The 26,975-nt window shown below is 41.3% G+C and overlaps 2 protein-coding genes across 2 annotated transcripts in view; one reads left to right on the top strand and one right to left on the bottom strand.

Moving 5' to 3' along the window:
* LOC102959488 (transmembrane protein 180) overlaps positions 1-443 on the bottom strand; it is a 40,381-nt gene extending 39,938 nt beyond the window's left edge. Inside the window, exon 1 of the mRNA XM_042972034.1 lies at positions 294-443. The gene's annotated coding sequence lies outside the window, so the exon portion shown is untranslated. The remainder of the gene's footprint in view (positions 1-293) is intronic.
* On the top strand, positions 8-26,975 carry CDR2 (cerebellar degeneration related protein 2). Its single transcript, XM_007084165.2, has 5 exons — positions 8-168; positions 9,959-10,071; positions 23,395-23,543; positions 23,800-23,964; positions 25,045-26,975. The coding sequence occupies exons 1-5, from the start codon at positions 90-92 to the stop codon at positions 25,907-25,909; spliced, it is 1,371 nt and encodes a 456-aa protein (XP_007084227.2). The 5' UTR covers positions 8-89; the 3' UTR covers positions 25,910-26,975.

Here is a 26,975-nt window from a genome sequence, read left to right on the forward strand (position 1 = left end):
AGGGCGGAGGGGCCGGCGGAGCGCCCGGGGCAGCGGCTGCGGCGGGACGGCGGCGGCGGGGGCCGCTGCCCCCGGAGGAGCCGGCCGAGATGCTGGCGGAAAACCTGGTGGAGGAGTTTGAGATGAAGGAGGAAGAGCCGTGGTACGACCACCGGGACCTCCAGCAAGGTGAGGGCGCGGTCGCTCCCCGGGCGGGCGGCCTGGACGGGGAGGCTCCCGGGTGCGAAACCGTTAAAAAGTTGGTTTCCCTGGGCGGCTGGCGGACGTCAGGTGCGGGAATGCCCGGCGCTCACCTGGCGTGGGGACCGGGAGGGTGCCCAGCCCGCCGGGAGGCCGCTTCTGCGCAGTGACCCTCACCGTCCCTGCGTGTGGGGTGCTAACTGCGCCGGGCACTGCTGGGACCGCCTCCCCGGTTAGCGGTTGAATCCTCCTCGCGTTACCTGGAAGCTCCGGTTGCCCCTTGCCGGCTCGCGGCCTCCGCACCTCCAGGGGGACCCCCGGCCCACGCCCGGTGGGAGCTGCTGCAGGTGTTGGGGGTAGCAGTGCTGGGGGGCGGGAACGGTGCCGGGCCCTCCCATTTCATTCGCCCGACACCTTACTTGGAGAGCAGCTTCTCTTGTCCCCATTTCCCAGATGAGGAAAGCGAAGCTAAACCGCCAAGTGACCTCCCCCAAGTCAAGCGTGGGGGCAAGCATTTTTGAACCCATACACTCACAACGAGGAGTCCTAGCTACTGCCCAGACCTTATCTCTCCTTTATCACCGGCTTACAGCTTAAGTTGGGTGTCAGAAGGTTGAAAAACTTTTTTTTGCTAATGCATCGTACACCAGATGCCAAGTGAAAATGACTTGAGGCACTTCTGCCTCTGCCACTTCTCCTAGTTGGCATCTAGTTTTTTAGTTGCATACAGGCTTTCAGATCTGGGCCTGCCTCGGATTTCTTGCTGAAGATGTCTCAAAGAAAAATGTTAAAGCAGCCTTCAGTTTGGAGACAGTGCCCCCACCCTTTTTGGCATATTAATAGAGGGCATTTGCAATTGGGGAACGCTTTTTGTGGATTTTTAACACTGATGCCCATTTAGTCTTCCCATCAAGCTATGGATACTGTTACTGGGGGAGATAGGATTCCACTCCGAACTTCAGAGCAAACTTTTTAACCAGCACACCGAATACTCCTTAGGAATTTTATCCAGGCATCTTCGGTTTCTGCAATTCTGTGCAAATCAACTTTCTCAGCTCTAAAACGTCACTGCAAATTAACATCTCATTTAGTTGAATATTAAATGGCGGTGATACTTGTTCATGCTAATCATTGAACTTGGGGTGGAGGTGGGGAAGGGTGTAGGCTTGAGTAGCTTGTACTTAGAAAAGGAAAACAAGAAAGGAAAACATGACAAGCAACTCTTTTGAGAGGGGAGGTGGTTTTGTTCTTTCTTTTTCTTTTCTTTTTTTTTTTAAGTGTTTCGTGGACAGTCACTTGAACCAAAGTGGTTCACAAGCTCACTTACATAGTCCAAGCTATTCAGTGGCTATAGTGCATGATTTGCCATCATGTTCCCAATATCCACAAGGCAAATTTGTCTTACATTTTAACAAACCCGTTTTCAGAATTCCCCATAAGGATTGATGGCCTAGTTTGATACTTTCTGTAGGATTAATGAGTCAAATACTGCACCATTGCAACATTTCCCTACAATACCTTAAGCAGTTTGTATAATCGAAGCTAAATATTTTTATTTAGCAAGCATAGATCTGTATAGGCCCTTATTAAAAAATCTAGCATAACACTGATCACAAAATAGAGGCTCAGTTTTAATATTTGGTGAACTGAGGCTCTCAAACTGCTTTCATGTCTCTCTTCCATCAGGTGCTTTTGTCCACACTACACTTTACACCCTGTGGGAAGTTGTTAAGAGCAGATTTAAGTTGTAATACTTAAATCTACAGGAAGCAAATGTAACATGTTGGGGTTACATGTGGAACTCTTTAACCTCTAACCAAAACAAAGTCATCAGATGTTCAAGTTTAATGAAACCTTAATGAGCACAGGTCTAAACCTCCTTAATGTCAGTTTGCATTTGGAATTTGTTCTCTGCTTTTCAGAAGACTTTCACATCTGTTATTACAGTGGACTTTGACAACCCCGTATGTCATAACCAAGTGTGTGGGGGTAGGAATAGGTGTGAAATTGCAAAAGTCATAACTTACCGAATAGGCCTGTAAAAGAATAACGTCTGCACTGTGAATGAAAGAATAGCTTTGTCCCAGTTTTCATTAAAAAAATTTTTTTTAACATTTTTATTTATTTTTGAGAGACAGAGACCGAGCATGAGCAAAGGAGGGGCAGAGAGGGAGATACAGAATCTGAAGCAGGCTCCAGGCTCTGTGCTGACACAGAGCTGGGGCTCAAACCCATCAACTGAGATCATGACCTGAGCCGAAGTCGGACACTTAACCAACCGACTGAGCCACCCAGGAGCCCCTGTCCCAGTTTTTAAAAATTATATATTAAAGAACACCTAAACTTCTAATGAATTTTTAAGTGTGTTAATTTCTGAAAAATTTATTATCTACTCTGTGCCAGGTATTCATCTAGGCACTGGGGCCACAGTGCCTATCCACAAGATAGGATAGATAAAATCCTACCCTTGGAGTTGACAGTGTAGGAATCTGTTTACTAGAGAAGCCTGGAGATGTTGCCTCCTGGTGTGTGCCCAGCTACAGTGCCTGGTGCATGGTAGGCCCTTAGTAGATATTTGCTGCTAAATACAGTTTGGGAGCAAGTCTGTCCTGTTGAACAGATCGATAAACACATCTAGTGGGATTTTTATCAAGTGCGGGCATTTGTTTATTTTTTTAACATCCTCATTATTTATTTATTTTTTTTAATTTTTTTTTAACGTTTATTTATTTTTGAGACAGAGAGAGACAGAGCATGAACAGGGGAGAGGCAGAGAGAGAGGGAGACACAGAATCGGAAGCAGGCTCCAGGCTCTGAGCCATCGGCCCAGAGCCCGATGCGGGGCTCGAACTCACGGACCGTGAGATCGTGACCTGAGCTGAAGTCAGACGCTTAACTGACAGAGTCACCCAGGCGCCCCAACATCCTCATTATTAACTTTACTGAGCAAGCCTTGTTTGGAGAGATCTCCTAAAACAACTTTTTAAGATCCTGTTCTCAAAGTCATTAAACTACACATTTGTTTCCTTTAGTAATAGAAGTATTATTTAAGTAGATCAACCATATCAAAGTTTGGTGGGGCATTCTTTTTTAAATTAAAATTGCCGAAAAATTCTAATCTCAGAAGGCTCTGGTCCACCATTTATACCTTGTTAGAAACATGTAAAGCTTGTGCAGGCAGAAGGAGAAAACCTTTGCTTTTTCAGAACACTTTGATAAAGAGACTGTCTTTTGTCAGCAAGCTGAGTTGGCACAGTAAGAATACTGACAGTGATCTCTATGGGTAAGATCCTTTCTGGGACAGCAGGAGCCTTCTGTGCAGGTAATGATGGTGCTTGCTTTGAAATGTGTGCCTGAGAACAAGGTGGAAAGACTTCAGAGACTAAGTTTTCTTTCAGTCCAACTGCTATTATAATTGTCATTTGGTGAGCTGTGCAAGCTTAGAATAACACTTCAAGTTTCTACTATATGGATCAGCAAATGAAATCTTAGTTTAAAGGAATCCTTAGACTTCTGCTTCTTTTCATGATGAGTACGTTTTCCAAGTGCACAACTAATTTGCTGAATCATTGTTGAAGGGTCATTAAAACTGGCACCATCATTTTTCTTGATGTTTATATTCAGGCTTTTTTGCTTTCCCAATTATAGTAACGTTGGCAACAGGAGTTACACAGAAGCATCACCCAATGACGCATCTGATTTTGTAATAGGAAAAGCTTTCAGCCTTAATGTTGTTGAATTACTGCTGCAGTCTTCAGCTAACATGGGAATATGTTGTCCTCATGGTTCATGAAAAACTGAAGTCAATTAAAAATAAAATAGCAGTGGAATTTAAAGGTTTCAGAATTTTGGAAGAAAGAGCCTTTAAAAAAAAAATCACTCAGCTGCCAGAGGTAGTTTTGCTTAAGGCATAGGGCTGAGTAGAGTACCGGTTTAAACCTTACAGTTTATCTGTTAAAATAGATGGTTATCATGTACAAAGATTGATTAGTGAAAATATTAAACATATGAAGATACTGATAGGTTGTAATTCTCAAGCCTGCAGGAAATGTGTGGTATTTTTATTTATTATTTTTGATGTCTTATTTATTTTTGAGAGAGACAGAGACAGAGACAGAGCACCAGCAGGTGAGGGGCAGAGAGAGAGAGAGAGAGAGAGAGGGAGAGAGAGGCAGGCAGACACAGAATCAGAAGCTGGCTCCAGGCTCTGAGCTGTCAGCACAGAGCCTGACACAGGGCTCGAAACTGTGAGCCATGAGTTCATGACCTGAGCTGATGTCAGATATTCAACCGACTGAGCCACCCAGGTGCCCCAGTGTGTGGTATTTTTAGTGGCTGCCTAGATCAGCTCAGTAAGTTCAATAGGATTTAGAAAAGACCATCTCTTAATGAAAATCCTTATCGTAAACTAGAGATGATCAGGTGCATGAAGCTTCAAAATGATATTGTATCATTTTGTGTCTTACTTTAAAATATAAGGACATTGAACATTCTCCCATTGCCCCCACTAATTATTTAGAAATGCTTCTTGGGCTTCCTGCCAGCTTTTGGCTTCTTATGGTTATGGAAGCCAGATGCTACACAACAGGAAATGAATTTTTTTTAAGACCAAAAAAAGACCCTTGTCTTTAAACCAACAGATGAAGTAATATCCTATTATGCCGTGTGACTTCGCAGACACTTACTTGTAGTTGAGACTTGTTTTTGCCGGAATTCTATCCTAAACATCTATGCAATATTTAGGAGATTGAGACTTCAGGTTACCGAACCAGGTTGGGGCTTTGTTTAACTGGAAATAAGGATTGAGATAAGGGCAAGTCTCAAATTATTTTCTGCTTGCTGTTTACTGGAAGCGTGCTGTGCTTGACATCTCTTTCTTCTGCAGCAGCAGGAGGAGAAAAGCTGCTCCTGGCTGCGTATTAAGTAGCAGGTAGTTTCATAAGTGAATGAAAGTAGTTGAAGATGGCCACAAGTTAGCCTTGATTCTGGAGGAGGTTTTGGCTCAGGTTTTGATCGCTAGTTAAGAACACCTTTGATGAGTCTCTGGTCCTTCCCAGTGAGGAATTTCCACCTTACAACAGGCCAGGAGAGATTTAAGTAATGTCTAGGTAATGTTTATATGCTTTGTCTTTGATAAGCATGGTGGCTTCTTGGTGGGGGGTGGGTGGGGGAGGGCTGTGTACACACATTACACACCCTATGAATACAAAGCCTCTGCCAGCGGTACATAGTTCCTTCTGCATTTAGTGAAAACAAGATATTAACTTGCCTGGAGTTGTATGTGATTTCACTCACAGAACAGGCAGTAAAAGCCAAGTAGCTCAACTCTGGCTTCTCATCACCATCTATAAAAACAAGTGAAAAGATTAAGTACCTCATAGAGGGAAATTTACTCTCCACCCGAAACAAAGAGGTGTGTGGGCCTCCTAGTATAAAGATGTGGAGTATGATGTAAGCGAAGTTAGAAGCTGTTGACAGTAGTTGTTGTGCGGTGACTCACCATGTAGATTTGGTCAGTCAGGTAGCATCTTTGTGCTTCAGGTTGTTTCATTTGAAAATCTGGGCTAAATACCTTGAAAAGATAGAAAGATTAATATCTCTTAAGTGCTTTGAGCTGTTCGTAAAGTTCTGTGCCTTACGAATAGAAGATGTTATTTCATGGACTTGTTATCTGAAGTCTTAAGTTCATTAATAGGCTTTTTAATATTTAAATCATGAGAAAATGTATTTTAACACCTATCTGCCAACATATATACTACTTTATTATAAATGGGTGTAAGATGTTTTAAAATGAGCTGGAGTGGTGTCTGGGAGGTTTTGCTACTTTGTTTTTTCCTAATGAGGAAAAACTAATCAAGTAGAATACTAATTATGCACTCGAGTGGACAGTACCACATAACAAAAATTAATTGCTTTTCTTTTACCACTTTAGGTTAAGTTTTAATGTCGATGGTAATGACTAAACATAAAAACTTGTCAACCTCTAAAAGTCAAGTTTTTAAAGGTTTTTGTTTGTTTTGTAGAGAGAGAGCGCGCACCAGAGGGACAGAGGCAGGGTGAGAGAGAATCTCAAGCAGGCTCCACACCCAGCACGGACCCCAACGTGGGGTTCGATCTCATGACCATGAGATCCATGACCTGAGTCAGATGCTTAACCGACTGAGCTATCCAGGTGCCCCTAAAAATTAAAAAGCATATGTAGTGAGGTTCCCTGTTTTCATCATGAATATTGTTTTCATAATATTTTCTGACATTAAGTAAAGTGAGTTTCCATCATACTTAGAGTGAAATTTAAACTGTCTCTACATGGGCTATAAGCTCTCGTATGCTCTGCCTACGGTCCAGCTTCATCTCTTCCCGCTCTCCCTCTCCCGCTTCTATCACACTGGCTTCTTGTCAGGTTGCAGACTCTGCCAGCTTCTTTCTTGTTGAAGTGCCTGTCTCACTTTCTTACTCCTCACTCTTCAAGCCTCAGCTAAAATATCCCCTCAGACTTTTCTTGTGACCTCTTTCTAAAATAGATCCTTTATTCGTTATCACCAAATCTATTTTTTTTCTCACACATCACATTCAGTTGGTTGACAGATCTTTTTAGCTCCACTTTAAACCATATCTGGATTCCTACCCCTGTCTTCGTCTCCTCCACTGTGGTCCAAGCCACCACCGTCTCTTACCGAGACGATTGCAGTATCCTCCTGTCACCCTGCTTCCTTCTTTATCTCTTCAGTCTGTTCACACAGCAGCCACTCATCCTGTCACAAGCCTTCACTGGGTTCCATTTTACTCAGAGTAAAAGCCAAAATCCTGACCTTCTTCGTGTGGTCCTATACCAGCTGGCCCGGCAACCTTGGAGCCCCTCTGACTTGTCACCCTCTTGCCCCTTATGTGCACTTCGCGTCAGCCTCATTAGCTCCAATTACACTTCCTCCCAGAGCCTTTGGACTTGTTTTCTCTCTACGTGGAATGGTGGCCCTCTAGATTGATCTAGGTGGGTCATTTATTCAGTTCCTTCACACCTGAGTCCTTTTTGTTTTTTTAATAGTTATTTTGAAAGAGCAAGTGCAAGTGGGCGAGGGGCAGAGAGATGGGGGGACAGAGGATCCGAAGCAGCTCCAGGCTCCCAGCTGTCAGCACAGAACCCGATACGGGGCTCTAACTCCAAAACCTGAGCCGAAGTTGGACACTCAACCGATTGAGCTGCCTAGGTGCCCCCACATCTTAATTCTAATGTCACCCTGGTCGCGTGTTCATAAATTTCAGCCTCCCACATCCACATTCTTCACATCCCCCTAACTCGATACATTTTTTCTCTTTAGCACTTACTGCTATCTTTTTTTTTAATCTTTTTTTAACGTTTATTTATTATTGAGACAGAGACAGCATGAACGGGAGAGGGTCAGAGAGAGAGGGAGACACAGAATCCGGAACAGGCTCCAGGCTCTGAGCGGTCAGCACAGAGCCCGACGCGGGGCTCGAACTCACGGACCGCGAGATCATGACCTGAGCCGAAGTCGGACGCTTAACCGACTGAGCCACCCAGGCGCCCCAGCACTTCTATCTGTTTTATATTTTATCATGCTGTTTCTCCCAACAGAAAGAAGCTTCATGAGGGCAGGGAATTTTTTAGCTAAGTTCATTCTTCTATTCCTAATGTCCAGAACAGCGTCCGGTATTAATGAGGGTATGCATGCATGTATGAATGAAAAGTGTTTATCACATTTGGCAAATTTATTTACTTATTTACTGTCTGACTTTTCCCATTCATCTCTTGGAATGTCAGGATAACAGGAACTTCATCCATCTTATTCACCATTCTGTAGCCAAAACTTGGCATAGTGCCTAGCAATAAAAACATTAATTTGTGAATCAATGCATACTAATAATACTTTGATTTTGTATGCAGCTTAGTTTCTGAAGTACTTCCTTATATATTATTTCATTTGGTTTTTATAATCTTACACTGATAGGACCATCATCTCTCTACACAAGAATACTAAGTGTAGGGACCTTTAAAGTCACTATATTGAAAGAGTTAACCTGGTAAATGGTAGTCAGAACTGGACCTCAGACCTTCGTACTCAGTTCAGTGCATTTCTCACTATATTGAAGGACCTCCCATGAAAGTTACTATGCAGATAGGTGTTTCAGTTACTTATATTAGAACTATTGTCCATTTTAGTATCATTAAATTTTTGTTTCGGGTATTGTGTATAATACAAACAAACCTTGTTCTTAGGTACATATATGCCTAAGAAGAGAGAGAGTTGGAAAATTAGGCTTAAAATAGAAATATGGTAGGGCTCCCGGGTGGCTCAGCTGGTTAAGTGTCTGACTTGCGCTCATGTCTTGATCTCACAGTTCGTAAGCTCGAGCCCCACATCAGGCTCTGTGCTGACAGTTCAAAGTCTGGAGCCTGCTTTGGATTCTGTGTCTCCTTCTCTCTCTGCCCCTCCCCCACTCATGCTCTGTCTCTCTAGCTCTTTCTCTAAAATAAATAATAAAACATTAAAAAAATTAAAATAGAAATATGGTTTGTGTTAAGTCAAAGTATAAGCTATGGACATGTAATTACCTTAAAAACTCACTGTATTGCTTATCTGATGTGCTCATCTTGGAGAAAGACATGAAGAGAAGTAGAAAAAAATGAGAGACCTGGAGCAGGTATTATTACTGATTTTTTTTTTTTAAGTTTATTTTGAGAGAGAGAGGGGGAGGGAGGGGCAGAGGGAGAGAGAGAATCCCAAGCAGGCTCCACAGTGACAGTGCAGGGTTCAAATCCACAAACCTTGAGACCATGATGACCTGAGCCAAAATCAAGTGTCCAATGCTTAACTGACTGAGCCACCGAGACACCCCAGTTTTTCCCTTTTTTGACTTAATTTTAGTCTCCTTAGGAGTTCAGGATCTGTAATACATACTTTGACAGATTCACAACAGCCAGATTTCATGGGAACTCTAGAAACTATGGAAAGATCTGCCTGTACTTTGGCATAAAGATCTTCTAGAAGAGAGTAGACAATGATGATATGAATAAGTCCAGTCCATGAGCAAATAATTATGTTAGAGGTCACTGTGATGAATGATCATTTCTGAATGAATAAATACATCTCCATCTTACAAGTAAGGTATATAACAGTATACATTACTGGGTAGAGGAACCCAGTTCAACTGAATTTTAAGTAGAACTCTGGTTTCTCTCTGTGCCATTTTTCCTTCCATTGGGATCTGACTGAAACTTTGTGTTGGGTTAGGTCCTGATTCATTCTTAAAAAAAATTTTTTTTTAATGTTTTATTTATTAAAAAAAATTTTTTTTAACGTTTATTTATTTTTGAGACAGAGAGAGACAGAGCATGAACGGGGGTAGGTCAGAGAGAGGGAGACACAGAATCTGAAACAGGCTCCAGGCTCTGAGCTGTCAGCACAGAGCCCGATGCAGGGCTCGAACTCACAGACCGTGAGATCATGACCTGAGCTGAAGTCGGCCACTTAACCGACTGAGCCACCCAGGCGCCCCTGTTTTATTTATTTTTGAGAGCAAGAGAGAGCACAAGTTGGGGAGGGGCAGAGATAGAGGGGGAGACACAAAATCCAAAACAGACTCGAGGTTCTGAGCTGTCAGTGGAGAGCTCGACGTGGGGCCCAAACTCCCAGACCATGAGATCATGACCTGAGCCACCCAGGTGCCCCTTGATTCATTCTTATTTTAAGCACTGGGTTATATACAAGGTTGAAGTGTGATCATTTGCTTTATTGTGCTTGTTGACTTGTTGTGCTAGATCTCCAACTTGCTGCTGAACTTGGGAAGACATTACTGGATCGGAACACAGAGTTGGAGGATTCTCTTCAGCAGATGTACACAACCAATCAGGAGCAGTTACAGGAAATTGAGGTAATTTACTCATTAAGAGAGTTACGCTTTGAGGTATGGCTTATTGCTGTTACTGTACCAATCATGTTCTGCACTTTCAAAGAACTATTGGAGAGGGTGGGGAGGTTGATTTCTATTTTCTTTATGCTTTCCCAACATAGAAGTCTGATGAAAGAAATTTCTCTCTTCACCCTTGGTGAAGTGTATTAGAAGTAAATGGTCCAGTATTTACCAGTATGTGAAGCACAATAAAGTTGTCCATATTATACTTCATTTTTTACTTTTTTCTTTTAAAAAATGAATTATGCAATATTCCAGATATGCCAAGAGGTATAAGAATAATACAGTTAACAGCTGTGTACCCACCACCCAGCTGAAGTAAAAATACCCACATTGTTGAGGCTCCCTCCTTGGTTACATCCCCTCTCCTAACCACTGCCAAACTCCATCCTAAATTTGGGTTTAGATGGAAAAAATTTTAAATCATATTACCTGATTTCATAATATGTTTAAACTTCTTATGCCATTCAGGAGTGCCTGGGTGGCTTAGTCAATTAAGCATCTGACTCTTGATTTCGGCTAAGGTCATGATCTGACCTTTGTAAGATCCCAGCCCTAAGTCAAGCTCCGTGCTCAGCGTGGAGCCTGCTTGGGATTCTCTCTCTCTGCCTCTCTCTCTGCCCCTCCCCTGCTCGTGCTCACTCACTTGCAATCTCTCTTTCTCTCTCAAAATAAATAAGTAAACTTAAAACAAAACAAAACAACCTTCTTGTGCCATTCAAAGAATTAATCAGGGACACCTGACTGGTTCAGTCAGTAGAGCATGTGACTCTTGATTTCAGGGTCTTAAGTTTGAACCCCATGTTGTGGGTGGAGTTTACTTAAAAAAATTAACCATAAAATAGATATTTCTTTCTCTCTGCTATGACCTTAATTTATTTACATTTTTAGTAGATTTTTAAAAAAATTTTTTTTTTAAATGTTTTATTTATTTTTGAGACAGAGAGAGACAGAGCATGAACGGGGGAGGGACAGAGAGAGAGGGAGACACAGAATCGGAAGCAGGCTACAGGCTCCGAGCCATCAGCCCAGAGCCCGACGCGGGGCTCGAACTCACGGACCGCGAGATTGTGACCTGAGCTGAAGTCAGACGCTTAACCGACTGAGCCACCCAGGCGCCCCAATAGATTTTTTAAAATTAAAAGAGTACTTTTTCCTTTAGTTGAACAAGCTAAAATGAAATATACTAGATTAAGGCTTTAAAAATGCAAGGTGCTGTCTTATAAATGGTCCCACTCTAGTAGCCCAGTTATGTGTAAGCCATGTGACTGTAAAGATGATAATTTTGGATATTAACCTGACAGTTGTCTGATTAGAATACTTTTCTCCATGCTCCAACCCCCCCCCCCCCGTATGCCCACCCAAAAAAGCTTTGCACTTAAATTACAATTCCTTCTCTTCAAATTGGTACATTAAAACCAGCACTCTAGTGTGAGTGTAAAAGACCTTAGAACAGTGATCACGGGCGCCTGGGTAGTTCAGTTGGTTAAGTATCTGACTTCTGATTTCAGTTCCAGTCATGATCTCACAGGTTCATGAGATCAAGCCCCACCACAGGCCCTGTGCTGATAGCGAGGACCCTGCTTGAGATTCATTCTCCCCCTCCCGCCCCTCCCCAACTTTTGCACACTTGCTCACAAGTGTGCTCTCTCTCTCAATAAACAAGTAAATATTCTAAAAAAACCAACCGTGATCAGAACTTACTGAGTCTAATTATATACTGAACCAGGTTCTAGAAACTCAAAGAAGTAGAATTATATATAGTCCTTGACTTCTAAGCAATCAAAATTACACAAACTTCAATTTTTTAATACAAATAAATCTACCATCAAAACTAAGGCAAATTCATAATCTCAGTATTCTTATTTTTACGTAGTAGCCATAATTAAGATGTGTATATACAGTCGATCTGCCTCTTCATCAGGATTTATGAATATAGCCAATAATGTGATTGGCTATGTGGGAAATACACTTTTATCGTTCTAGGAAGGTGTATCTTGTAATGATATTAAAGTCACCAGCTGCCACTTTTAGCGCTTTTCTGTATCAGAAGAGTGTAGAACATGCCATACCCAAAATTAGATGTAATTACTGTACAGTTTGTCAGAAACCTAAAAATGCAGAAAAACCAGGCATTTTTTTGAAAGTTTATTTATTTTGAGAGAAAGAGAGGGAGCATGTGCATGTGAGTGGGGGAAGGACAGACAGAGAGAATCCCAGAGAGAATCTAACAGCACAGAATCTGACTCAGGGCTTGATCCCATGAACTGTGAGATTATGACCTGATCCAAAACCAAGAGTTGGGTGCTTAATTGACTGAGCCACCCAGGTGCCCTCCAGAAATACCAGAATAAATTTTTTAAAACTGTTAAAACTAGCCAAATGTTGTACGTGCTCAAGAAATTCGTACTTGCTTTGTGTTGTAGACTTTGCTTTACAACTCATCAGAAGATGTCCTAGGGTAGTCTATGAAGTAGTCTATGAAGACTATCATATACTGTGAGATATGTCTATTAGTATTTGTGTAGAAGCATTTTCTTAATACACTGTATTGATGTTTTCTATGAAAAGCACCTGTAAATCATTGTAACTGAATTCTATAACTGCTACTTATTTTAGAATATCTCCCAAGTATAGATGAAAAAAGGGTATTATTTGCATACTAAGAGAATGATGCCTATTTGCTACCACTGTAGGAGATCACAAACACAATTGCTTTATGATCTAAGTTACTTATTTTCTACCTTTTTTTCCCTGTTGTATTGAGGAATATTAAGACGGATTGTTAACATTCTGAAAAAAAAAATCCACAGATCTTTAAGATTCTCCAAATCTATAAGTAACACTCTATACCATCTATTGTTTTCTATAAGATGTTGCAAAGCATAATGGAAATGAACTACTCATACTCAGTTCACATCTTAATGGTTAAATAAATATGAAATTAAATACATGTATAAACTATTCAAATAAATTTAGCCTGGAGTATTCCAGAAATGTTTTCATGAATCTCTTGTTTCCATAATAGAGCATGCAGTCCCCTGGTTCTTAGATCCAAGAATTGTAGCTTTCAACATTTTACTCTTTATCCAAAGCTGTGTTTTGGCTGAGAACAACACTGTCATAGATTACTTCTCTGCCATTGCACTTGGCTTTCTTCTTTCTTTTTGTAAATCACTTTATGAAAGTCAATGGGGATGGGACAAAATGGGATGAAATGGCAGTGCTGGTTAAGCCCAGTTAGCAGTGAGAGGACCCCCACAAACTGGCCTTGTTGCCTGCTCAGTTCACATCTGCTCCTGTGCGGACTTACAAATCACAACATAGACTTGCAAGAGTCTAAAACAAGGAAGGCTTGATGTTCTTATAAAAGTAAGTGGGCAACCAAAGAGCCTAATTCCCTACTAAAAGGGAATTATGTGCCTCTTATCGTTGTAACCTTTAGGAACCCCCTAAACTTTATAAGGGCTCTTTCCTTAATTAAAACCTTCTATCAGTTTCTTTTTCTCTTTTAAGTAAACTTTTTATTGAAATACACATGCAGAAAACACAGATCCTAAATATATAGTTCAATGAGTTTTCATAAAGTAAACATATTAATACAGTCAACACCCAGATAAGAAATGAGAACATTATCAGCTCTACCAGTTGTCACTGCCACTAACCGGCATTCTAACGCCTAGATTAGCCTGTTTGAACTTTACGGCTTGTATAGGTTTTTTGTTTTTTTAATTTTTTAGCGTTTTGTTTTTTCTTTTTTTAGAGACCGTTAGCCGGGAAGAGGGGCTGAGGGAGAGGAAGGGAGAAAGTGAGAGAGAATATTAAGCAAGCTCCATGCTCATTGTGGGGCTCGATCTCATGAACGATGAGATCATGACCTATGCCAAAATCAAGAGTTGGGTGCTCAAACAACTGAGCTACCTGGGTGCCCCCCACTTGGACACTTTTTTTTCTTAATATTTTTTAGTTTGTTTGTTGTTTATTTTTTAAATTTATTTAGTTTGTTTGTTTTATTATTGAGAGAGAGCAGAAAAGAGTAAGCAGGGGAGGGGTAAAGAGAGAGGGAGAGAAAGAACCCGAAGCAGGCTCTGCACTGTCAGCACAGAGCCCAGCGTGGGGCTAGAACCCTGAACCGTGAGATCATGACCTGAGCCGAAATCAAGAGTCGGATGCTCAACCAACTGAGCCACCCAGGTGCCCCCCACTTGTACAAGTTTTAAGCTAACTTTTCAGAATGTTTATTGGGAGTTTTCCTGATTAGAAAAGTAATACATGATCATTTTTTGAAGTTAGTAAAAGGTGTAATTGAAAACCAGAAAGTCAGCCTTTACTCTACCCCCAGAAAAATTTGAAATGAGACAATCCATAAAAATAGTACTGGTACAAACTACTTAAAGTGGATAAACAATATTGCAGAACTGGTAATAATACTAGGATAAAATCCCCCAAACTGGACTCATTATAGACATTATAGAAATAGACAACTAAGAAACTGTCAAAGGGTATTTTGAAAGTAGAACTACAAATGTGCTCTCAAATACTCGGCGGGTTTCAAATAATCCTAGTAGAAATTGATCGGTATTCTTTTAGAGATGGTTATTAATTGTAAAAAAGAAAAAATATTAAACTATTGAAAGTAATGATTGGCTTCAGAGATGCCTGCAGCCTGTGTCACTTGTATTCAGTGTTGATCTGCACAGTAAGTTTTTCTCTCCTGGATGAGGGGAGGAGAGAGTACTTCAGAGAGTAATGAGATCTGACACCCTCAGACACAATTGGATTCTCTTCAAGATTCCTACAAACACGTAAGCAAGCCTACAGCCTTGTGTTTTGTTGCCTCTCTGCTTGGAAATCTGCATGATTCCCAACAGTGACAGGACTTGTCACTCCCACTCAAAGGTCTGGCCTTCAAGGCATCCCTTCTTTCATCAAGAGGTTATGTCTTCCTTAGAAATTTTAAAGCATTTTATGCTTCCTTTACTACATTTACCAATATTCTGTATATTATATTGACTGATTTGTTTCAGTCCCTCCTCCCCACACCTGTTTGTTTCCCTTTGCTGTTGCTGTGTTTATCCATGATAGATCATCGATAAACGCGTGTTGAAATCAGTATCTTAAGAGAGGACAGATAAACAGTTTGCAATCCACTTCTGATGATTCCTAAGCTGTGGGTTTCCACCTCTGGAGATTTTTTTAAGAAGATGGAAGGAGCTCTGGCTTCAGCCTTTAGAAGATTGAGGTTTAAGCCCTCAATTCTATGGCAAATAGCTAGAGACTTGAGGCATGTGAATTACTTCTCAGGTCCGGTTTGCTCCACTGTGTCTTGGTGATAAGAATGCTTGTACTACATTGGTACAGACTTGTTCTGAGGGGATGAGATTATGTAAGTGTTTGCTTTTATTTTGGATGTAGAAATTGTTGCACAGTTTATCCGTGTTTTAAGAATTTTAGTAATGAAAGAATCTTAATTCAGAAAAAAAAAATAAATCCTTTTCAATTACTGGAAAATTGATCTTAAAAACAAGCCAAGCTTTTAATAGATTATATTATAAATGGTTTTTATTTTCATATTCATGCCCTTTTTTTCCAACTTAAATTTCCTACAGGGGAAATAAAATATTTTAATCAGGGAAAAGAGGTTTTTCAAAGGTAATAAGAAATCTTTCTTCAGTATTGTAGAAGGTCATTTTGATTCTAAATTCAGAGGATTTGGGCTGTAATCCTTAGTATAAGGATAATCCCAAAAAAGCCAAATTTCCATTCCATTCCTTATGCATTTTTAGTTGGGGTTGTTGGTCTTTCCCTGCATTCTAGGTCGGGGTGCTACAATTGCAAATAGGTGTTAATATAATTCTGCTGGCCTTTCTTTTTTAAAGGGTTGCCTCAGTTGTAAGGTGACCTGTTTTATAGCTTTTGTGCATAACCTGAATCTTGTACTCACAGTCAAGGTGACCTTCTATGTAAATTCCAAGACAGGCATGTGATAACTCACAGAACTTAAATGTTTATACTTTTGCCTATAAAATGAACATTTTTGCCTGTGATTTTGCTACTTTCATGTTCCCCTCCCAATGTTTTGCTTAAATGTCTCCCTTTCCACGGTTTAATATGGCAGATACTTTTGTACGTGAGCAGTTTTTGCCACTTGAATATGGGGATCTTGGCAGTCCCATCAAATTTACTTGAGGTTGTGTATCAAAGATTCTGGATGGAGAAAACCAGAACATTAGTAGCATACCTGTGCCTTTAAATGAAGGTTAGAAAATGAGCTAACCTGTTTCCTTCTAGATTGAGAAAAAATTTGATAAAACTAATTTGAAACTTGAGAGGCCAAGCATAAAGCGTTATGCTCTACATAAATGGAGTCTGGATTCTCTAGCCCTATATGAGAACTTGCTGAGAGATCTATTAATTTTTCTTTTAAGTTGCTGACCAAGTTAGTTCAGACTTCTTTGTTAGGTAATCTGTTACAGGGTTCTTGGGGGAAGTAAAGGGCTTCTCTGATTAGTTTTGATTTAATAATAATAAGATTAAACTCCTACCATGTGAAAACAAGCTCCCTGCCATTCTTTAGATTGTTCTTAAAGCCAAATCCTCTAAGACCAAAACATCACAAGCTCTTTGTAAATGGTCTCATTGTGTTTTTATTACAGGTTGATATATCAAATGAGGGGGACTTATGGTAGCTTTTTTTTTTTTTTAGCATGCTAGTCTTCTGCACCCCCCAGTGTGTGGTTTTACTGTCTGTAGTTTCAGTTATTGTGGTTAGGCCCTGTCCAGAAGCAGATGATCCTCTTCCTGATGGATGGTCAGAAGGTCACTATTAGCCCAACAGCTGTGTCACACCTCCTGCGTCCTCTTGTGGGCATTTTATCACCTCCCATCATCACGAGAAGGTGGTACACGACTATGAGATATTTTGAGACCACATTCGTATAACTTCTATTACAGTATATAGTTATAATTTTTCTATTTTATTATTAGTTACTGTTAATTTCTCACTATGCCAAATTTAAATTAAACTTCATCATAGGTATGCATGGATGTATAGGGAAAAAACGGTCGTATATTTAGGGTTTAGTACTAAACATGGTTTAGGCATCTGCTGGGGGTCTTTGAATGTGTATCCCCAGTGGATAAAGGGGGACCGCCCTAGCCTGTTTGTACTTATTTGCGTATTTACTTGTTTCCTTTATGTTGACCACAACTCTAATTTGAACATTATATCTTTAAAAGGGGTCAACAGCTTGGGGCCCACATAATAGCTGGTAGGAATTATAAAGGTCTTTCAGATTACTGGAAGGTATTCTTGCCATGGGAATAAATTAGAAACATCTATAAATGGAGCTAGAGAGGAGAGAATTAGTGGCTAACAGGGCCTTTTCCCAAGAGGGCTTTACCCAAGACCCTTCTCAAAATCTTTCAGTTAAGTGTCTCAACATTTGAGTGGCCCTAGTTGTGTAGAGAGCACAATAAGCTGTTGTCCAGAAGTCTAGAAATTGCTGTTTAGGGGCACTTGGCTGGCTCAGTTGGTAGAGCATGTGACTATTGATCTCAGGGTCTTGAGTTCAAGCCCCACAGTAAGAGTAGAGCCTACTTGAAAGAAAGAAAGAGAAAAGGAAGGAAGAGAAAGAAAGAAAGAAAGAAATTAATTGACATTTAGCCAATGTATTTTTAGTCCCTACTGTGTGTCAGGAATTGTGCTGAATGAACTAGGTATACAGAAGAGGCTTTCCTTTTCAAGGAGGGTTAGAAAGACTGGACACTAACAACTATGCAATTTGGGTGTTTATTATTACACTGTTTTGAGGGAAATTAATAGGGTGCCTTTGGAAGGGGGCTGCTTTCGAGGGGGTGGTTTGGAAAGGCTGCTGAAGAGGTTACGTTTGAACAGAGACCTAAATTTGTGCCATACTCAATGCTGAGCATGGAGCCTGCTTAAGATTCTCTCTCTCCCTCTGTCCCTCTCCCCCACTTGACCTCTCTCTCTAAAACAGAAGAAAATAAAAAATTTATGGCATAGGTCCCTTTGGCTGTCTAGTGAGGTCTGTGTGATGATCCTCTTAAAATACATAGAGTTACAAAGGGAATCTGTTAGATTGAAATGCCTATCAAAACATTGAAAAAATGAATGTGTGATGTAGTAATAAGTTTCTTTATTAATACATTAAATACTAGGATCTAGGGGCGCCTGGGTGGCTCAGTCGGTTGAGCGTCCGACTTTGGCTCAGGTCATGATCTCACAGTTCGTGGGTTCGAGCCCCGCATTAGGCTCTGTGCTGACCGCTTGCTCAGAGCCTGGAGCCTGCTTCAGATTCTGTGTCTCCTTCTCTCTCTGCCCCTCCCCTACTCTTTGTCTCACTCTGTTTCTTAAAAATAAATACATGTAAAAAAAAAAATTAAAAAAAATACTAGGATCTAATGTCAGACTAAAAACTGTAATTTCAAATAGTGATGAGTGTTACCAATGAATCAAGATTTCTGCAGCCTCTCTGACATGATATGAAAATGTCTGTGATTTCTATTGGTGATGAAGTCCTAGGTGCCCTGTCATACTACTGATGGCTTGCTGCCTCCATTCAAAATCAAAGGGAATGCTAAATTTCAGTTAGAAGTTAGAGAAAATGAACACGTAACTTCTCTTTCATCCAAGTTCACAGACCCTCTCAATTCTGTGTGAGGACCCCATGTTAAGAACTGCTGGATTAGATGGAGCCAGCAGGAAAAACACATCCTTAAAGGAAGGGGGAGCTTGCTTAGAGTAAGGCAACTCTGCATTTTTAAGGTAAATGTGTGAAATAAGGAAGAATCAGTAGCTTCCCGGTGAAACTGGAAAAACCATTTAAGAGACAGTTGGGAAAATATTAATACTGAAACATAAATAGTTGATAGTAAAGGATTATTGGGGTATTTAGGTATGGTTAAATTGTAGTTAAAATGGTTCTCTTAGAAATACATGAATCTGTATACCTCAATTAAGATGTCTTGGATGTGTGGGGTGCCTGTGTGGCTCAGTGGGATAAGCGTCTGACTGGATTGCAGCTCAGTTCATGGTCTCGTGTTTCGTGGGATCGAGCCCAGTGTCAGGCTCTGTGCTGACAGTGCAGAGCCTGCTTGGGATTCTCTCTCCCTCTCTTTTTCTCAAAAGAAATAAGCTTAAAAAAAAAAAAAAAAAAAAAAAGGCTGTCTTGGATTTGCTTAAAATGATTGGAGATGAGAGTAGAAAAGTAGAGGTGTGACAAGACTGATAACTGTTGAAAGTGGATGATGGATAGATGGAGCCTCATTAAACCATTTTTCTGCATTTATATGTTTGAAATTATCCATAATAAAAGCTTTTTAAAGGTAGATAAAATTAGCCATCTGCAAAGAGTCAGTACTTGGGTGGACTAAGAATTTAGGAAGCAGCACTCAAGGTGAAAACACCTCGTACATTATTTCCCGGAAGTATGGTAAAAAATGCTGCTGCAGCAGTTTAATACAGCTTCATCTTTGTGGAGCGCTCCAACTAAACCAAGTCCTAAGAAGGGAAGTGGTAAACAGTAAGCTTAAGAATCACTGTTGATCTAAGTGAATGCTGATGCCTCCTGGACCCAAGAGAAAGAGACATTAGGTTAGGGGAGGGGGAGACCTCCAGGATTTTCCATGTCAAAGAACAACATTCCTCTAGTAAGTGTGATCCATGGACCACTCCTACTAATATCACCTGGGGTTTTTGCTAAAAATGCAGAATGCTGGCTCTACCCCAGTCTCACTGACTCAAAATTTTAGGGGAAAGGGGCCCAGGTTCCTATAGTTTAATCCCCCAGATGAATCTTAACACATGTAAAGTTTGAAAACGATAACTGTAGGTAGAGATGAGAATACCTTTTATCGAGCAGTTGTACCATATGCCAGATACCATGCCAAACCCTTCACATTCTTTTTAATCTTAGAGCAACCCTTGTGAGGTAGGTGATGAGGAAATCTCACCTTAGAAGAATTAAGCTACTTGCCAAAGGTCACCTGGTTAGAAGTGGTAAAGTGTAACTTCAAATTCTGACCCCAGAGCCTATGCTTTTAGCTATGGCAGCCTCCCACCAGGCTCTTCGCTCATCCAATGCCCACCACAAGATTTCTGTGAGAATTGAAAAAATTATAAAGCAGATGTGTCCTACAGAGGATGTGAATATTCTAGTCACCGGGCAGAGACCGCTCCTATTGTAAATTAATACTCAGTGTCTGGTCTATGTGTTACCTTTTTTTCAGGTTGTTGTGAATCCTCCCAAAGAATACTTAAGGCCTCTACTTGATATAAAAGCGGCTTGCAAAATTTCTTTAGCTATTGTATGTATTCCTGTGTTCTAAACCTTTGTTCCTAAGAGATTGAACACCTTCCCTTCATTGACGGGACCTACTAGGACATTGCCAGCCAGAGGGCAGGGTTAAGGGCCGACTCCTGGAGAAGCTGGTGGGGGTGGAGGGAATGAAGAATAAACAGAAGCTTTTACAGGGACTGCTCTGTGCTCACTTACCTTATTTAATACTTCAAGCCCTACAAGATAGGTTAGTAACCGATCCACAGTTCCTTATTTTCAATTCCAAACCCAAAAGGCTCTGTAAAATAAGATTTTTTTCTTAAGTTTACAGCAGATTCATTTGGCAGCAAACTCTGAACTAAACTGCTGTGAGGCTGTTTTATGATCCTTATTCATACTTTTTGATGCAGAAATATTAATGCTCAAGGGGTGCCTGCCTAGGTGGCTCAGGTCATGGTGGTTTGGGAGTTCTAGCCCTGCATAGGAGCCTGCTTGGGATTCTCTCTCTCCCTCCCCCTCTCTCTGCTCCTCCCCCATTTGCACTCTCTCCGTCTTTCAAAATAAGTAAATAAACTTTAAAAAAAGTTTAAAATATTAATGTTCAATTATAGGGTGCTGCCCATACCTCACTGAGGATGCTATAAAGCGTATGGTGTGTGTGCCATGTTGTTCTAAAATTTAAATAATTTTCTAAAACATTTTTGGCCCCAAGAGTTTCAGATGAGAAAGTTGAAGTTAGGAGAGTTAAGTGTTTTCTCAACACCTTGCTACCAAGTTATAGAATTAGATATAAAAAGGTCACATAGGGGCACCAGGGTGGCTCAGTCAGTTAAGCATCTGCGTTCCTCTCAGATCATGATCTCCCAGTTCATGAGTTCGAGCCCCATTTCAGGCCCTGTGCTGACAGCTGAGAGCCTGGAGCCTGCTTCAGATTCTGTGTCTCCCTCTCTCTCTCTGCCCCTCCTCTGCGTGCTCTCGCGCACACTCTCTCAAAAATAAACAATTAAATTAAAAAATAAAAAGGTCATTTATGCTTTGTTTCTCAACTTTGCCACATGGTCATTTAAAGAGCCCATTGAAAATCGTTGAGCATGTTCTTTGAAGGAAATCTATTAGCTCTGCAAATACATTTGTACAGTTGACCCTTGACAACACAGGTTTGAACTGCATTGGTCCATTTACACAAGAATTTTTTTTTTATAAATACAGAACAATACTGTAAAAGTATTTTCTCTTATGATTTTCTTTACATTTTCTCTAACTTCATTGTAAGAATATAGTAGATAGTATATATAACAGACAAAATATGTGTGTTAATCAACTGTTGTCAGTAAGGCTTCTGTCAACAGGCTATTAAAGTTTGGGAGAAGTCAGAAGTTATACACGGATTTTCAACTGTCTGGGGGTCGATGCCCGAAACCCCTGTGGTGTTCAAGCATCAACTGTATAGTTGTATAAAAAGCCCAAGAAAAGTGTTTTTAAGGTCCATTTAGAAAGCAGTCTTAGGGGCGCCTGGGTGGCGCAGTCGGTTAAGCGTCCGACTTCAGCCAGGTCACGATCTCGCGGTCCGTGAGTTCGAGCCCCGCGTCAGGCTCTGGGCTGATGGCTCGGAGCCTGGAGCCTGTTTCCAATTCTGTGTCTCCTCTCTCTCTGACCCTCCCCCGTTCATGCTCTGTTCTGTCTCTCTCTGTCCCAAAAATAAATAAAAAACGTTGAAAAAATTAAAAAAAAAAAAAAAAAAAAAAAAAGAAAGCAGTCTTAGCTGTACCAGAATAAATAATCTGGTAATTTTTTTATGAGTGAGGAGGATTGTGGTGATAACTTTTCTCACAGCATTAAAAATAACAAGAGTCTTTGAATCCTAGTAAGCTAAATATCTCTTTCTGCTTAAATCAGTGTTATTTTCCCTATTTTTTGGTCCAGGATAGCTCATTTAGAGAAGAAAATTTGATTTTTTTCCAAGCAAAAAATCATCTAACGTTCTCTAAAGAGAGAAAAAATACATGGTCTTTTTGCTTAAACATTGATCATGTGTTCCATACTTTTCTCTTGTGGGATTATCAGGCTCCCTATAGATTTTCGTGTTGAATCTTAATTTTATGTATGTATTGTGCTTTGTAAGCATAGATCAGCCTTATGTGATACATAGGATGTTGGTAAGCATTAGGGGAAGTAAACATATAAAGGATGGCCTATGTTTATTTCCTCTTAGATAGGTACTTTAATTGGGATTTAAAGTTTTTTTCATAAAACGAACCTGTAGTATTGTGGCATAATAAAAATCATAGATTTGATCTTTATCTCCAGTTCCTGGCACAGAGCTTCTAAAACCCTTGGAATTTCCTGAGTGATAGGATGGGAACTGGTTGCCAGAAGGAACACACCTATGTTATTAGAGGGTTAGAACCATCAGTCCAACCCCCACCCTCTGGGGAGGGGACTGGGGCTGAAGATTGAGTTCGGTCGCCAATGCCAGTGATTTAATCAATCATGCCTATGCAGTGAAGCTTCAGGAAAACCGTGAAACCAGAGCCCATCGATGTGCTGGGAGGGCGATGTGTCTGAAGAGGGCGTAGAAGCACCACTCTGCACTCCCATACTTTGCCCTATGCATCTCTCCCATGTGCTCTTCCTGAGTTGTTCTCCTTTAAAGCAGTCAGTGTAAATACAGCGATTTCCTGAGTTCTGTGAGTTGTAGTGAATTACTGAACCTGAGGGGAGGTCATGGAAACCCTCATATTTATAGCTAGTTTGTCAGAAAGAAGCACAGGTGGTCTCTGAGCCTTGCAACTGGTGTCTGAAGTGGGGCAGTTTCATGGGACTGAGTCCTTCCTAACCTGTGGGGTCACTACAGGAAGGTAGCATCAGAATTGAATTGTAGGCTACCCGGTTGGTGTTAGCGAATCGGAGAATCGGTGTTGGGACGCTGCAGGTGCTTTATCTGCCTAGTGTGTCACCTGGTCACAATCATCTTCTCTTACAGTATCTGACCAAGCAGGTGGAGCTCCTACGGCAGATGAATGAGCAACATGCAAAAGTTTATGAGCAATTAGATATAACAGCACGGGAACTGGAAGAAACCAATCAAAAGCTAGTTGCGGACAGCAAGGCCTCACAGCAAAAGATTCTGAGGTAAATTTTCTAGAATCCATTGACGAAGCCCTAGGGTAAGTCATTTAGTATAAACTAGAATAGAACTTGCACATAGAGGGTTTGGGTCAACACGGGGTATGGTTTAACTTAATTCTTTACGGAGAATAGAGATTAAGTAGAAGTCCTTTCCAATTAAGAAAACCCAGTTTGAGTGGCTGGCGACTAATCTCTCCTCACTGCTTATGCCCTTAATTTAATATGACAGCAGCAAATGGCTTCTATCTGTTCCTCACAGTCTGACTGAAACCATCGAATGCCTACAAACCAACATTGACCACCTCCAGAGCCAAGTGGAGGAGTTGAAGTCATCTGGCCAAGGAAGAAAGAGCCAGGAGAAGTGTGACCAAGAGAAATCAGCACCCAGATTCTCGTGTCTGAAGGAACTCTACGACCTCCGCCAGTAGGAGCCTGCCTTTCTTTGGCATTTATGAGCAGGGGGACGTCTCATGTCAGGGACACATACTGGATCCCAGTAGATTAAAAGTACCCTTTTAAGAAATGCCACTTGGTTATTAGACCACCAGTGGTTTGAACAAAACCACTTAACTTAAACATACGATGGATAGAGTTCTTGAGTCTTGGTAATTCTGCAAAAGCTTATTTTTGGAAGTCTTGGGAGTGCTCACTTCAGTGCTTTTCATGTGTTAAGTCTTCATGTAAATTAAGTTGCAGTACTTGTGATAGACTACAGATTTAGGGGCTGTACCTCACATTAGGGTGCAAAAAATTGAAATGTCAATAAAACAAGTTTTTTGCCTACAGAAATGCCTTTATAATTTAGAGTTAAGAGACTGAATCTTTAAGGACTATTTATTTCTTGAGCACCTATTGTATGGCAGGTGCTCTGCCAGACATGAGTGGTGAGCAAAATAGACACCATTGCTCCTGCCCTCACACTTTCACTCTCAAGGAGGGGCAGATACAATCATCACAAAGATAAACCCAGTTACAAGTTGCCCAGGAGTCTACGCAGGAGAGAGACCAGCTTCTGCATTTTGGTAGTTTTCAACCTTGACCCTTCATCAAATCACTTTGGAGTTTTTCAAACTGCAATGACAATGAGGCCCTTAGGCCTAAATTAAAATCTCTAGGTGCAGGTAAAAAACTATCCAGATGATTCCGATGCACAGCCAAAGTCGAGAACCACGGGGCCATTCTAATTTCCTTGAAAGGTATCCATCATACTGCTGGGCTTTGAGAATAGGTGTTCTGAAGTACTTTTAATGGTTAAAAAAAAAAATAGTCACAAAAATTATGTTTTCTTACATGTGTTTATTTGCCAGCCTTACATAATTTCGTGTTAGCCACTGCCCTAGTACGGAATAGGCAAAATAAATAAATAAATAAATAAATAAATAAATAAATAAATAAAAGATAACCATCAGAGTTCCTGAAAAATACTTAGTTGGAAAAAAAAAATCAATCTCTTTTCATTCCCAGTCAACCTACATAATATATTCTTTCAACATTTTTCTCCTAGACACTTTGTGTATGATCATGTGTTTGCCGAGAAGATCACTTCCTTACAAAGTCAGCAAAGCCCCGATGAGGAAGAAAATGAGCACTTGAAGAAAACAGTGACGATGCTGCAGGCCCAGCTGAGCCTGGAGCGGCAGAAGCGGGTGACGATGGAGGAGGAATATGGGCTTGTGCTGAAGGAGAACAGTGAACTGGAACGGCAGCTGGGAGCCACGGATGCCTACCGCGCTCGGGCGCTGGAGTTGGAGGCCGAGGTGGCCGAGATGCGGCAGATGCTGCAGTCGGAGCATCCTTTCGTGAATGGCGTCGAGAAGCTGGTGCCGGACTCTCTGTTCACCCCTTTCAGAGAACACAGCCAGAGCCTGCTGGAGGAGCTGTTCCTGCCTTTGCCAGAAGCACACAGAAGGCCCCTTAAGCGCAGCAGCAGTGAGACGGTGCTGAGCAGCTTGGCCGGGGGGGACATCGTGAGGGGCCACGAGGAGACCTGCATCCGGAGGGCCAGGGCTGTGAAGCAGAGGGGCGTCTCCCTTCTGCATGAGGTGGACACTCAGTACAGCGCCCTGAAGGTGAAGTATGAGGAGTTGCTGAAGAAGTGCCAGCAGGGAGAGGACTCCCTGTCCCACAAGGCTGTGCAGACCCCCAGAGCTCTCGCCAAAGACCTGGTGGGGACCAACGCCCAGCCTGAGCTGGGCCCCAGCGGCTGGGAACCAGCCTCTGTCACCCCAGAGCCCGTCAGTTCCCCCACCACCACAACACCTCCGGAATACAAGGCGCTTTTTAAAGAGATCTTTAGTTGCATCAAGAAAACAAAGCAAGAAATAGATGAACAGAGAACAAAATACCGATCTCTCTCCTCTCATTCCTAATTCAACCTCCAGCTCTACTACTAATTGGCTCGTTTCCTTTCACCTCTGTCTCCCACTCCGACCGTTGTCTGTAAACCCCATGGCCACGTGGCTCATGACGTTTGCCTCGCTGTTTTGCTTACTAAGCAGCCAACAGCAGGGAACGAAGGTGGCTGCTGGTGTCAGTTCTATAACCCGGTTCCGTTTAAGCTCCTCAGGAAATCCCGTGACAACCTGGCCTCTGGCTGGCGCACTGATTTGTGTTGTGATTCCTTGAAAAGCCCCAGAACCATTGGAGGGATAGATGTGTGTTCCTAGAGAAGTAGGCCTGGAGTCCCTATATATGTAGTATATAGAGAGTGTATAGTATACTGGGGAAAAGGGCAGAGTTGAAACAAAACTAAGGCGACTCCTACTGCCTCCTCGCTTCTCAAAACTGTGTAGGAGTCAGATGGCTGCCAACCTGAAATGGCTTCATAAACACTGTTGTATACTGTGAACTCGTTAAGAAGAATGTCCAGGAGAAAGCAGGGTCTAACCCAAAATCAATGGCATTAAAAAATACTCCAAGCCTTGAGTTTGGTTACGTCTGCTACCAGTTGAGCTGTGACTGACAAGGAATCATAATATGTCTAAATCCAACTGATACCAAACTGAAAGGCAAGCTCTGGTTTGACCTTTGCTGTTACCATCTTGCTAGCTTATGAGCATAGGCCCTGGAGGGCCCCCACCCCCACCTTCAGATGTTTTTACTCAAAGCTATAGTGGTTAGCATAGGCAAATATGTAAATCATTCTTAAAGTCAGACTAAAAAAGCAAGATCAAATCCCTCACTGTGTTGTCCAAGCTGGCTAAGCTGACAGCTACAGGCTGCCCTTGTTCAGTTCCTGTCGTTCCTATAAATGTTTTTGACTTGCTGCAGAAATTCCCATTTGCTACTTTATTAAACAGTATTGTTCTTTGGGAATCTTCTCATCCTCTCACTTTGCATACTTTTAATTTAAAACTATTTAAGAGAACTGAAGTTCCACTTACTGTATATATTTTTTCTAAAAACCAAATAAAACTACCTGTGAAAATGAACAAA

This window comes from Panthera tigris, chromosome E3 (assembly GCF_018350195.1).
Source record: "Panthera tigris isolate Pti1 chromosome E3, P.tigris_Pti1_mat1.1, whole genome shotgun sequence".
Lineage (NCBI taxonomy): Eukaryota > Metazoa > Chordata > Mammalia > Carnivora > Felidae > Panthera > Panthera tigris.

What these genes read in the sequence shown, in the direction of transcription:
- CDR2 (XM_007084165.2), top strand. Translation starts at nt 90, where the DNA reads ATGCTGGCGGAAAACCTGGTGGAGGAGTTTGAGATGAAGGAGGAAGAG. An exon ending in AGCAGTTACAGGAAATTGAG is followed by an intron (nt 10,072 to 23,394) that starts GTAATTTACTCA and finishes CTTCTCTTACAG; the next exon opens with TATCTGACCAAGCAGGTGGA. An exon ending in TCACAGCAAAAGATTCTGAG is followed by an intron (nt 23,544 to 23,799) that starts GTAAATTTTCTA and finishes TGTTCCTCACAG; the next exon opens with TCTGACTGAAACCATCGAAT.